Here is a 14060-nt window from a genome sequence, read left to right on the forward strand (position 1 = left end):
CTACTAACCCAATGCCACAGTGCTAATCCGATGCTAATCCCCTGTGCCAGCCACAAAACCCCCCTGTGCCACATTGTTTTTGGGGTCACGAGTCCTATTCGTTCCTTTCAATAGTCATGATTACAATTGCTTGTAACTCTCTAACGATTAGTTTATCCACAAAATATTGTGTAGTAAAGTTGTAGGAAATTTCATACCCTTTATAATGGTGCCCTCATTATATGGATTGGTTATTATCTATACTGCTAAAATATTAGTTGTATCAAGAAGTTCCATTTTGTTCAGTGTTTTGTAGGCATCATGGCAATAGTCACTTGCTATTACATGCACTGCCACTTCCTGCTCTTTGTTTTCAAAGAGCACACTTGCTTTCATTCAAGTAAAAGCTTGCTTTTATCCTGTCATAAGGCTTTTGGACCCTAGTCTCATACTCAAACTTCCTGTTTTTTGTTACAAATTATTGTCAAATAAATTGGTTCTCATAAATTTGGTTAAAGCTGTTCGATAAATGTTGTTTTATTTTGAGAAGTATTTGTACCTTTCGATGTAAAACATATTTCTTGTACCATGTAGCCTACATGTAATAGAACAATCGTCTTCAATTGCAAAATAATAAATGTAATTCATGCTTAGAAATAGTTGATTTGTTTCATTGTGCAAATATATGAGTGGATGAATGGTTTGATATTAATTTAAGTTCTCATTTCCTATGTCACTATAATTTTATGACGACCCCCTCCCCCTTCTCTTTCTATCACTCTCCCCCTTATTTCTCTCCTTCTCCCTCTCAAATTACTTTCTATCGTCTTTTCTCGTTTCTTTATCTTCCATGTTTTTGTATCTCCCTTTTTTATAACTTGTTTTTTCTATCTTTCATATCACTCTCCTTACTCTCTCATCTGCCCCACTCTCTCTCTCTTTCAATCTCTTGATATTTCATTTTTTTTCTTGTCCTCGTTACCCACCTGTTTCTTTTATTCATTTTTTCTCCTTTTTTTATCTCTACCAGTGTCTTTCTATCTCCCCCTCTCACCTTCGTTTTTTTCTATCTCTCCTTATCTTTCTTTCTCTCACATTCTATATGTCACGATATTTCAACCTATTTATGTCGCTCCCTTCCTATGGCTGTACACTTTCTTTTTTGGAGGGAGGGGGTGGGGAGTAGGTATTCTATTTCCCTCTCTCTTCCATGTATTTCTATCTCCCTATCCCACTGTTACTATCTTACTCTTCCTCCCTCTGTTAAATTTTTTCATTATTTGTTCCTATCTCTCTCCCTCCCTCTCTTTTTCTTTATTTCTCTCTCACTCGTTCTACCTCTTCCATGTCTATCTATCTCCTTATCTCATACCTCGCTTTTTCTATTTCTCCCTGTTTTTTTCGTCACAATTGTCCATCTTTCTTTCTCTCCCCTCTTTTTCTATGCATATCTTTCTCTTTCACATCCATCCTTCAATCTCCATTTTACCAATCTTCTTATTCATTCTGTCTTATATTATTTTTTCATTTACTTATAAAACTATTAAAAATTAATTAACTATTTCACATATCACCACCATACATGTATAACAACAAAACTCCAACTATAATAACTATTGACTCACAGAATGACAAATAACTTTGTGATACAGTTGAATACTGTTTGGTTACATTTTACTGGATCCATGTGACAAATTGAAACAACATTTTATCAATTAGTTCAATCAGTAAAGTATGGCAATATTCATGGCATAAAGTTTTTCAAATGCACAGACTGTGCAAAAGAAACAATAAATATCAGCTATCAATAAATAACAAAGTAAATGAAATATTGCTTTTCACATCATAAGTTACATATGTACAACGCCTCCAGTAATATCACGGAATATTGTCAATAACTCATTATACATGTATTTGAATATGACTGTATGTACAATATTTACAGTAATCAGAAAATAATTCAGCCTTGTAAATGCTTGTCAGAGGATTACCATTACTAAAAACTATATTGCATAAATAAAGCAGGTGTTCAATTAATATATTACGGCAATAATCATGGCACAAAGTTTGAAAAATAACTTATGAAATAGACAAAATAGACAAAATAGACAACAGCCATCACCTCCAAACTACCTCAGAAAAATCGGTGCATATTCATTGACTTAGTTATATAAGACATAAATGATAACGTAAAAATAATAAGATTATCATTTAAGAGTAAACAATGGATACATGATAAAACAATAAGAAACAACATTGCACAATTATTAGGATTGCACTAATGATACTGCCATGGCATAGTCCTTTAGATAAAACTAAAAGAGGTGACAAAACCAAGACATCACATGGGCCAAGTCAGTAAACTATTCAGTGTTCAAGCACGTGGAGAGTGGTAGTTCTGGAAGCACGGTTCCAAGCACATGGGCAGTTGGCATCGCTTGCAATAGTAGGAAGTTGTCTTACGTCCATTTCCGTTCTTCTTAGAGCAAACAACACAGTCTGGGTAGTATCTCCCCTTCCCACCAGAGCATCTCTTCCCCGCGAAGTGTTGGCCTTCATATCTCAGGGCATCCCGGTTGTCACGTGTCGATTCTCTTAGTACCTTAGGGCGACCTGCTGGCTTCTTCACGAAGCCATTGACGAGTCCATTGATGACCTCCATCCGAAACTTCCTTGTTGACACAGAAGAGCCCGTAGCCAAACGATAGGCGAGATATCCGTTGACGAGTGCAACTTCAAGTAAAAAGTGGAATACCACCATATACCATTTTATATGCCGGTGAGGATAGCGATAGTAGGACATACGCTGGTCCAGTAAGTCTACTCCTCCCATTGATGAATTGTAGCCACAGATTGCAGTTGGCTTGGTGACCTGACGAACCCCTCCTGCCGATCTTCTGTCACGCACCTGCCTCTGTTGACATCCAGATGGGTGGATGGTTGACAGAGCGCTGACCCGCTTTGTGTCGTGCCATGTGACACCCAGCATGTCACCTCTCCTGAAGAATTTTGGTGCGTCACCTTTCCGGGCTGCGGCAGCTGCTTCCCTCATCATTGGCGGTATGCCCCTTCGGTTGAGACGGAGGGTCCCACATGCACCAAGATTAACTTCCTTCAGGTCCTCGAATAACTGTGGCGATGTATAAAAATTGTCCATGTATACATGGCGTCCACTCCCAGCATAAGGCCGAGTCAGGTCTTTGACGACTTTGGTGCTCAAACCGTCTCCTCCTCTCCCTTCCTCCTTGCCGGTGTATACGCTCCAATCCAGACAGAAACCGTTGGATGAGTCGGTAATTACCCAGAACTTTACACCAAACTTCTTTGGCTTCATAGGCATGAATTGTCGAAAAGAGAGTCTCCCTTTGAACGGTGCCAAGCTTTCGTCGACCGCCAGTTCACGACCTGGTGAAAAAGACTGCTGGTATGTTGGGCGAACAAGGTCTATAACAGGCTGGACTTTGAACAGAGGATCATAACCAGGTTGTCCGCGGGGAATCCTCAGCTCATTGTCGACCAGGTGCAGCATGGAGTTTAGCAGTTGGTACCTGAAAATACATAAAAAAATATATAACATTATTATAGTTTTTACAAAACTGATTTCATTGACTCTAAAATATATTGTTTTTACATCAATTAAAAATTTAAATATAAAATGCATATATCTGAAACAATGTTTTCCAAACAAGAGAAAAATGTTTTGAATTTAATGCTTCCCCTAAATTGACAGAAACAGCAAAACGTTACTGTTCATATTACTTTATCCCTCTCTGACTTTATTAGAATAAACTTGGTTTATTTTCTTTCTGCCCAAAACCCTTCCTCTCTGAAATTTTGAGTCAGCTGGGACCCCACTCATCCCATCAATATCCACCCTACAGTATGATTGTAACATAAATGATGAAATGAATCACACAATAAATCTAGATTGTTAACACAAATGTCTTGATCACAAGATAATAAACTAATAAATGGAAAACATAGATAATGATAGATACTAACCTATTACGACACATGACTGTAGAGAATCCAGGTGTGCCGAGAAGCCAGTTTTCCTCCCAGTACTGGTCGGTAGCAGACTTGGTCACGAGGCCCATCGCCATTTGAAGAGCTATAAAGGCTTTCAGCTCTGCAGGAGTCGTATCCGTCCACTTGTTCAATCTGGAGTGTTGCTGCAGCACACCTAACCTGAAGAGAGAAAAAAATGTAACATTAGAGTCAATGATCATACAAAGTATATATCGTAATGATTATCAATAATACATTTTTCACAAGTAAATTGAAACAAATAAATGACAGGAAATGCGTATTTTGGATTTTTATTTAATTTTTGCAACCAGCTGTGATTCTAAACATGAGTGTAAAGGAAGCTCGGGCACATGCACAATCTTAACAGCCAAAATATAATGGAAAAAATAAATGTAAGAGTGAAGTGGAACATTTGACAGACCATCAGAAAAAAAATATCAAGAAATGGCAAGGACATTTTTCTAAAATAATTCTAACCAAATATTCAACTTTGTAGCTGAAAAGGACTGTAAAGTTCCATTGGAATTTGGAAAGAAATTTTGTAAGGAAATCAAATTCTTTTTAGTCTATAAATGCAGTTGAAATCTTTGCTTTGTTGCGAAATCTTGATCAGCATTTGCGGTGGAAGCCCAAACATTTAGGGGGGTGGGACAAGCAAAAAAAAGGGTCATCAATCTTAATTTTAGGGGGACCGAAAACATTTCAGGGGGGGGGGGTCCACGTGAATTTAGGGGGGGAACGCAGGAAACAAAATTGCAAAATCGACAAGCAAAAACAAAAAAAAGTCATCAATCTTAATTTTAAGGGGGGACCACAAACATTTCAGGGGGGGGTCCACGTGAATTTAGGGGGGAACGCAGGATAATAAATTATGCAACAAAAAAAAAATTATCAACAAAGAATTTTATAGGGGGACCGTATGATTTCTGGCTCAGTCAAACACTGAACTGAAAAATCTTGGTGTAGATTCAGTCTATACTATTCTAATATAGGCCCTACATGTATTTATACAATATAGACTCTAGACTCAGTCTAGCAACCAAATTGTTAGCACAGTCCCACTTATTGATTCATGTGTTAGAAGTTCTTTATCATTCATGGGTGGGGGGGGGGTAATACACAAAGATTGAAATACAAAAAATAATTAAACCTACCTTCCAATGGTCTGTTTTGCGTACAAATTTGTCTGAGTTGCCATCAGCTCAAACACTTCATCAGGAAAGAACTGTGAGAAGTAGTCGACAGGCTCGTAGTCGGTGTGATCGAAGAGAAGTTTTGGCCTTTCTTGGTACGAGTTCTGCTGCCACGAAGGTGCCCAGTCTTCATCGCCGAGATCAATCCACATGTCTGGTTGCTGTTGTGGTAGCTGTTGTTGTGGTTGATCGTCATCATCTTCAACCTCGCTGTCAGAATCATGCTGATAATCGTCCGTCCCTAAACCGCCACCGACCTCTCCGCCCTGCTCATCGCCGGACCTCTCCGGCTCCAAGTCTGGCTCTGACTCGCTCGCACTTTCTAGCGACTCATCCGAATCAGAATCGGCCCTAGCTAATGCTGGTGGTGTCTCTCTCATAACCATCTCACGAACCTCATCAGGATCAAAAAACCTGGGTCTCTTCCCTCTCGGAGGTGGAGCCATATCTTGTAAAAAATGTAGAAATACTCGAAAAAGTCGAATGTAAACCGCATGAGTAAGTTGATCTGTCAGAAAGCCGAGTTCGCACTGCACACAATAATGATAATTACGGCGTTCACGCGATGCGCAATACAATGCAAAACAGCGTAACAATCATTGTAATTCCGAATGTGCGCAGTCATGCACGAAGCAGGCGAGGGTAGGAAACAATGCAAGCACAAAGCAATCAATAGTAGGCGTGCGAGCACGCGTGTGGCATGTTACAGTAGGATACGTAGCATGCACGAAGCACTCAATGAGTTAATGTCTTTGAGATTATTGTTGTCTTCAGGCCTATGAGAATACTCACTCTGCACTCTCCTCCAGAGCGGCCTGTTTGACTTGAAAACAAACTAGCTTTCGTTGTGTTCTTAAATTAGTGGTAGTGGTATTTTTAGCATACAACGCATAGGCACAAAGTGAGTAAAGATGTAAGATGGTCGTTCAATGTCACATGTGATGTCATCAAGTTTGTCTGTTTGTCCTATCACCTCCTTTGCAGCTTGAACAATCAAGTCAAACTTGGCAGGTTTTATGAAGTCTGTTACAGAAGTGCAGTCCCCCTCATGTGGGTCAATTTCTCACAACTGTTGCACCAGTCCTCCTACTTCTCTCATTTTTGTGATGTCTGTTGCTTTCTAGAGTTCTGCCTTCTTAAACACTTGCATCGAAGTTGCAAGATGAATGGATCATTTTTGGTGATCTGATACACTTCATTTTGATTGTTTGCAGAACCACTCTAGGAAGACAATGCATGTCCGTGCTTTCTGACATGATTATCTTGGAATCAAGAGTCCAGGTGGATCAGCCACATCTAATGTACAAATTCAATAAAATATTTACGAACTCCCTGAACCCTTTTAAAAAAAAGAAGAAGATGAAATGATAATTGATAGGTTTCACATACCTTTGATTCTTTGCTCTACTTTATATTGTTTGCAGTATTGTTGGGGCAATGTCTCATGGCAAAATATTTTCCTTCGCATAACTTTTTTAGTGTCCCGACTGCCCTTTTATTGATGCTAACATTTGCTGCTATCTCTTGAACACAACCTAGAGTGATTTGGCCTTGTGACAGAGTGGTGTGGCCCTGTAGCAGAGTGGTGTGGCCCTGTTGCAGATTGATGCTGCCCCGTTGCTGTGTGAGGTGCCCCAGTCATGTAGTAAGATGACCAAGGTTGAGAATATGGCAGCCTCTGTGCGGTTGCATCAAACGGACGTGATGAGGAATTATGCCCCATCATGGCTGTCATCATCTGACCAAACATGGACATGGTTTGAAGCTGTACATCAGTCAATGCCTTCATGACCTTAAGTTGTGTTTCTTCATGCTGCTTTGCCATTTTCATCTCAAATTCTTGCTGCTGTTTCATTCGATTGTCTTCAGAATCTTGAAAAGCAGCGTTGTTGTCCTTAAGACTCTTTTTCATTACACCCGACATGGCATCAAACGACTTCTCTAATTTAGTTTTCTTGGGTCGCTTCTTTTTCACACCTGAAATTTTAGAAAAAATGGAAAAAGTAAATATAATTGTTTCAACAAACCTGAGCAAAGTAAACTATTCTTAATTACAATTTGAAATGATGTATATGACCAGCTATTTTACTGAGAGTAAAATAAATTTGTCTTTTTTAAATGGAAAATGTTGCTTGACAAGCTAATTAGACATGAAAGGGCACCTGACATCTGTGGTATTTATGATCTAAATGTAACAGCAGATTTATGATTGAATGGACTCCCAGCCCCCATTCAATGTTCTAATTCAATGCATATATCTGCACAAAACTATGAATATTTACATTAAATTTCAAATAGAAATCTCATCTGAGAACTCTGACAATATTTCAAATATCATTTGAGTAACTTCCTGACAGCCGTGACAGCAGTGGCAGATCCAGGGGAGGGGGGCATGTGCACGTTTTTTTATTTTTGAGAGCCATACAGTGCCGGCCGCGGGAAACGTCACAATGCCCCCTAGGGCAAACGCGGTAGCCCGTAGCGGGCATTTGAGGGGAGCGGACGCGGGAAGACGCCCGCATCCGCTCCCCTAGGACATGAGTGCCCGCAGTTAGCGCCGCGTCTATCCTAGGGTGTTCTCTAGGATGTTCGGCAGTGCATTCTTGGTCGAAAGAAGAAGTCTGATTTGACTCATTCGTTCAAGACTGCATGTGATCTTTTTCTCATACCAAGCATAAGTTTTCGATCATTTATCGTGGATAAAATCTGTTATGAAAATTACATTACAAAGTTTTGGACTGATACCTGGAATTTTAGGCTTTTCACCGAATGACATTTGTGTTGGATTACACACTGGCACCAGCGTAAATGGTCATTTCTTATGAATATTCTCCCCGTGGTGTCCGTTATTTCATTCACTGATATATTGAGTTTCTGACAAAGGAGCCGGTATTTGTCGATGTTGACCCTACATTCTGGAGGTCGTCCAAGAACTATTTACTCTATTCTTTCCCTGCATGGCCATCCTTTTTTATACACCCTGATATGCCTTTCAGGCGCGGATCTACAAGATGCAGATAAAAGGGAGAAGAAAGCAAAAATGAAAGAAAAAGGCGAAAAGGAAGGGATGGATTGAAGACGAGAAGGAAAGAGATAAGAGAAATAGAAAACTGAGAGCCCGGACTGAGAGAAGGGGAAAAGGGAGAAAGAGAATAGGGGGGGGGGCGAAGAGGAGAAAGAGGGAACGGGGGGGGGGGGGGGGGGCAAAGAAAAGAAATAAGGAAAAGGTAAAATGGAGAAGGGATAAGGAAGGGGGGAATTAAAACAAGAAGAAGAACCTAGAGAGAGAGAAAACAGAGGTGATGAAAAAAAGCGAAGGTGAGATAGAAAGAAAAGAGGGAAGGTGGAAGGCAAATAAAAGAAAGGATAAAGAGAAGGAATAAGGGGTGAGAAATTAAAAAGGAAGGGAAAATTGAGAAAGATGAAATAGCGGGGATAAAAGTTACTGAAGGGGATAAAGAGAGAGGGAAAGGGACTAAGAAAAGAAACAAGGAAAAGGAAAGAAAAGGATACGACCATTCTTATCAAAATACTGGAACCCCTCTCTAATTTTTATCATTTTTTATCCCCTTCCTGATTTACCTTTATCTATCTCAACCACTAGCTCTCATCTTTTCCCGATGTTTATCTGTGGACATCATTTTCATATGCACCTCTCATCTTCAAGTTTATTTTCATTTATCATTTAGTTCTTTCTCAATCCTCTCTCAAACTATTCTTTCTCTCTTCCCTACATATAATGCTATGTTAAATTAAGCTACTTGTACATTTTTATAGAATACAAGAAACTGTTGTTTCACAGTATAACGGAGAGGGTATTACAAAAGAAGGGGAAGGGAAAGCAAGAGAAAAAAAAAAGGGGAGAAACAAATCAAGGAGTGAAAGGGGGCACAGAAAAGGAAGAGGGGGAAAAGGGAAGAGAAGGGGTAAAGGAAAGGGAAAAGAAGAAGGAAAAGGAAAAAAATATATAGAGGGACAGCAGAAGGAGGGAAAGAGAGAAAAAGGTGAAGGGGAGCAAGAAGGAAAAGAGTGAATAAATGGGGGGGGGGGGGATAAAAAGGAGGGGAAAGGGAGAGAAAGAGAAAATATAGCGGGGGATATCGAGCGTGATGGTTAAAGGGATTTTTGACTATATTATATAGAGGTGAACTGGGACGGGCTTTTAATCTTCAACTTGGCTCGACTAACTCCTTTGTTCCCCGAAAAGAATAGTTAGGTTTGATAGTTAGTGTTGAGTGAGCACCCGCTAAAATTCTTAAAAAAAGAAAAGAATGGTTTGTATAGCTCCATTCTTGCTTTGTCGGCAAGTGATAATTAACTCATTAAGTATCCATTCCATACAATACGTCATAGTAGCTTTCGAAAACATACTTTTGCTTGGGTTTAAGCATTTAAGCTAAATGCGTTAGGAAAGTTTTAAATAGTTACATATATGCAAATAGTTTTGTTGTTCTGCTCTGAAGCGCATTGAGCATCTAATCAAGATGGAAAGTGCGCTTTACAAATCTCATGTATTATTATTTTTATCTTCCATATAACACTGACTTATGTATTGTACCAAGCTGTAGTTTGGTTTTGTGATTTGGTTTTATCATTTCCAATTCATATAACAAAATATATTTGAAGGAAAATCTTGTTCTACTGAAATGAAATAATTGAAAAAATGTCTAGACCCTCAATGACATCCAACTAATCTATCAATATAAAACCGCAGTTCGTAAAAATGATAGGTTAATCTTTACTTCGAAGATCATCATATAAGTGTATCAAGGATATTAATATTCGTTTTAAACCCATCTATAATTTTGTATAAAATTGCGCGTAATAAATGCGTTGGACAAGTAATCTTTACTTTGATTATGTTAATTATTATTATCTTCCCAATCCGAATATCTACCGATGTAACTAACACCGGAATCGAGAGCAGATAATGTAATCAGATGTTTTAGCAAAAAGACAAAGTTGTTAAATCTGCAACATTGGGGTAAATTTATACTTTTTACAGGGTGGGGGTTTTAGAGACCCGATTTGAACCGAATTGAAAAGAATATCCTTATTCATTGTTGTTGACGCATCAGATAATTAATACCCCCCCCACCATTTCTAAGAACATCCTGTCATTAATTGGTAAGCGGATGTGATCAAAGGAGAGGGGTCGGTGTGGATGGGGAGCAAGACTCTCACAGACTATTGACAATAACAAAAGAACCAAATAAAAAAAATCGATGAGCACAACCTGTTTTGCTAGTGTTCGCTTTTTGCGCGTGTACTTTTTATGATGTGAGAAAGAACAATTTTCCCCGATATACAAATGCATTAGCATGATTAGAGAAATGAATTAAGATGATTAAAGGCAAAGAAAATGAAGGTAGAAAGGAATGAGCCAAACTCTAAATTGGAAAATAAAGAAAGGGACAAGATAACACTACACTAAAAGGGAAAACAGAAATTAAAGAATGAAAGAAAAGATGAAAGAAAAGAAAACAAATAACATCTTAAATCAAAAATTCAACCTACAATAGATCCTAATCACGCTAGTTTAAAAACATAATGGTCTATCACAAGATAATCAAAGTACATGCACATGTAAACATAATGCAATGTACGTACCCTAGGATTTCCTAGGGTAAGTGCGGGCACGGCCAATTTTACATAGCACGCAGGAAACCGCGGGCCCGTCTAAACGCCCTAGTCTACTCCCCTTGAATACCCTCGGTTAGACGCGAAAGCCCCCTTGGGTGTTTGCGTGCTCGGGCGTGACGTTTCCTGCGGCCGGCACTGTAGATAATATTTTTAATGTTAATATGCTGTTCTTGCAAAAGCATGCCCCCCCCCCTCCCCCTTGAAAGTCACATCATATATTTTGAATGGGAATATGCCCTTCATACTCAACTGATGACTTTTTCCTTTTTTTTTTCTTTTGGCTGGTCAAATTTTTCTCATGGAAAATCCTCTGGAAAAACTTGTGCAACAGAGTTTTCGAGAGGCAGCTAGTGTGCATCTAATGGATTGTTTAAACACAATGGGACTCCTAAATTTTTTTGAAAAATTCTAAATTTATGCGTTCATTTAGCACAACTCATTGCCATTCAAAATGAACAAAAAACAGTAATTCTTACCAAACATATGTAGGCCATGACCCATGAATCACTTGTTTTTAATTGATTTTAACAGTGAGGCTTATGCACTACAATTCATACTGACTCACTCATGCATCTTTTGTATTAATTTTAATAAATTATAAAAAAAAAGGGAAACAGTACATGTGCACAAGGGGACTTCTTAAGTAATTTCGATCAGTATAATTAAACATAGCATTGGCTTACTCTTCAAATCGAAGTTCTGCGGCCCAACTACATCATCGGGTTTAGATGATGGTTTAGATGATTTAAGATGCTCAGCGTCACGGCCAACAGTTTCTGATGCTGTACTACATGTAGATGCCCCATCACTTTGCAGTTCTTCATCCACAGATTCTACATCCAACATGTCTACATCCTGATTGTAATCTGAATCTTGAGATGTAGCTGAGCTCCTTGTTACGTCAGTGGTGCTAACTTCAAGCTCTACCTCAACCTCAGATTTCCGCCTACCCTGCCTACTGCTGGAAACAATGTTCAAGGGTTTTGTGGTTGCCCTATTACCCCAGATTGACTCCATAATATCAGAATTTGGAACAGTTTTTTTATCGTTTCCACTTTTGTTGTTGTGGTCGACCATCGCATAGTACTTTCTTTTTAAGTACTTCAGTTTTTGAATCATGTGCTTCTTGTCTTTATTAATACCCCTTTCTCGAAGCTTACCTACAACTTCTGCGTAAAGCTTAGCGGATGGATTGTCCATTGCCTCCATAATGGCTTCCTCCGCCCGAATTTGGAGAAGCACTCTCTCCTCCTCGGTGCTCCATTCTTCTCGTGCCTCGTTCGGCATTTCCACCGCACCACGATTATAACTATGAAAATTGTCAAGATGACGGCAAGATCTAATAAACAATTATGAAAGTTTTCAAGATGAATTGAAGGCAAGATCTGGTAGTAAACAGTCAGTATCAGTGCTCGACACTTGCAGAACGAAACGAAAGATAATTGTAAACAATGTGTGTCAGGCGCCTTGTTTTGTAGCCACATTCCAGTTTCATTGCTTTTGAACATCACCTTTGCATTGACCCTACCAACAGTTATATTTGGTGCATATGCAAGTGGGCATCTGGTCTAGAAAAATGATGCTCACCACTGATATATTTTTGTTGATGCACGATTCAGCTTGCTTTCAGGGGCGTCCCAAAATTGGCCACCAGGTAGCTGTGACTCCGGCTGACGCTTAAAGGGGAAGTTCACCCTGAAGAAAAGTTTGTTGTAAAAATAGCAGAAAAAATAATAAAAAATATTGGTGAAGGTTTGAGGAAAATCCGTCAATGATTAAGAAAGTTATTAGAATTCAAAGTTTTGAATTTGTGACGTCATATGCGAGCAGCATTCCTACAAGGCGAATGGTAAAAAATATATGAAATGTCATTTTCTCAGAAAATTGAAAATGTTTTTTTACTGTGCCTTTTGTATATCAATAGACAAATCATTTCACACCCGATCATAAATAGAAAACAAAATAAAGTTATCAGGAACCGTACAAAATTTGAAATTCATTGATTTTTTACCATTCGCTATGTAGGAATGCTGCTCGCATATGACGTCACAAATCCAAAACTTTGAATTCTAATAACTTTCTTAATCTTTAACGGATTTTCCTCAAACCTTCACCAATATTTTTTATTATTTTTTCTGCTATTTTTACAACAAACTTTTCTTCAGGGTGAACTTCCCCTTTAATGACCCCCAAGACTTATGCTTTTGATGCATGTACAAGTTGCTTTGCTTGGATAACATTCAACTCGTTTCACTCAGCACCTGCAACATGAAGCAATGATTCTGAATTACAATCTCTCAGCAGTGATTCTATCTCAGATTACACCAAGTCTTTAACAGAATCCATTGTGGATAGTTTTCTAGTAAGGTCGAGGCAGCAACAGAAGAGAAGACAAAAGTACAATATGAAACACAATCAGACAGAATGGAAAAGTAATGACACATCTTCCTTGTCCGTGTGCACATCCAAGAGAACTACCACCAAATGACCTTGTTGAATTTCTTCACAAGCACATCAAGATAATGTGCATGATTTCCTGTATCAGAACATGAAATAGGTTCTCCCTCTCTTTAGAGTGAAGTGGCATGCTGGCAACTTGTATTACTGCAATCAGGTTCTTGTGCACGATGTGTGAAAAGGTGCCTGGGTAACTTACTGCCATCCTGGTTCATGCAAAAACCGAAATAGTCATGCTTATCACATTTCCTGTACCCTTTGCTATTGTTTGTAGTGGCAACTGTAATTTCTAATCCTGAGAATGAAGTTATATTTGGATCTTGCAAGGATTTATGAGGTTGGACTCGCTTTGCACTTGTTGTAGATGATATATCCTGATCCCCTACAGAAAAAATTCTAAGCGAGTCGCTAGCTTGGGGCATAAGCTAGCGACTAGCTTGCTGCAAGCTGGTAGCAAGCATGCAATCTGTGAATTATGCAAATTATAGAGTTTTTATCCAATATAACAATCAAAGAACATGTGCTTGCAAGCTTGTAAGCTAGCAATCTGCAAAGCTTGTAAGCTAGCAATCTGCAAGCTGGCAAGCATGTAAGCTATTTCTTTCTGTTTTTATTAAAACCAACATATTACCAGGGTGAAGTTGTCCTTAAAACCAATTCTTTTGATTCAATCTAATCATTATGCATGCAAAATGGCTATGATACATACCAACAATAAACTCAACCTTTCTCTGATCGAGGACTTGCTTCTCAGGTTCT

At 38.8% G+C, this 14060-nt stretch overlaps 2 protein-coding genes across 2 annotated transcripts; both read right to left on the reverse strand.

Moving 5' to 3' along the window:
• Positions 1-1615: 1615 nt before the first annotated feature.
• On the reverse strand, positions 1616-5715 carry LOC121422713 (piggyBac transposable element-derived protein 4-like). Its single transcript, XM_041617886.1, has 3 exons — positions 5163-5715; positions 3982-4167; positions 1616-3527 (listed from the first exon to the last, which is right to left on the reverse strand). Exons 1-3 carry the CDS (start codon positions 5645-5647, stop codon positions 2354-2356), a joined length of 1845 nt encoding a protein of 614 aa, XP_041473820.1. The 5' UTR covers positions 5648-5715; the 3' UTR covers positions 1616-2353.
• Positions 5716-11434: 5719 nt separating this feature from the next.
• On the reverse strand, positions 11435-12465 carry LOC121422716. The gene has a single exon (XM_041617888.1). The coding sequence runs from the start codon at positions 12129-12131 to the stop codon at positions 11484-11486; it is 648 nt and encodes a 215-aa protein (XP_041473822.1). The 5' UTR covers positions 12132-12465; the 3' UTR covers positions 11435-11483.
• Positions 12466-14060: the final 1595 nt, after the last annotated feature.

The sequence above is a fragment of the Lytechinus variegatus genome, chromosome 10, assembly GCF_018143015.1.
Source record: "Lytechinus variegatus isolate NC3 chromosome 10, Lvar_3.0, whole genome shotgun sequence".
Taxonomy (NCBI): Eukaryota; Metazoa; Echinodermata; class Echinoidea; order Temnopleuroida; family Toxopneustidae; genus Lytechinus; species Lytechinus variegatus.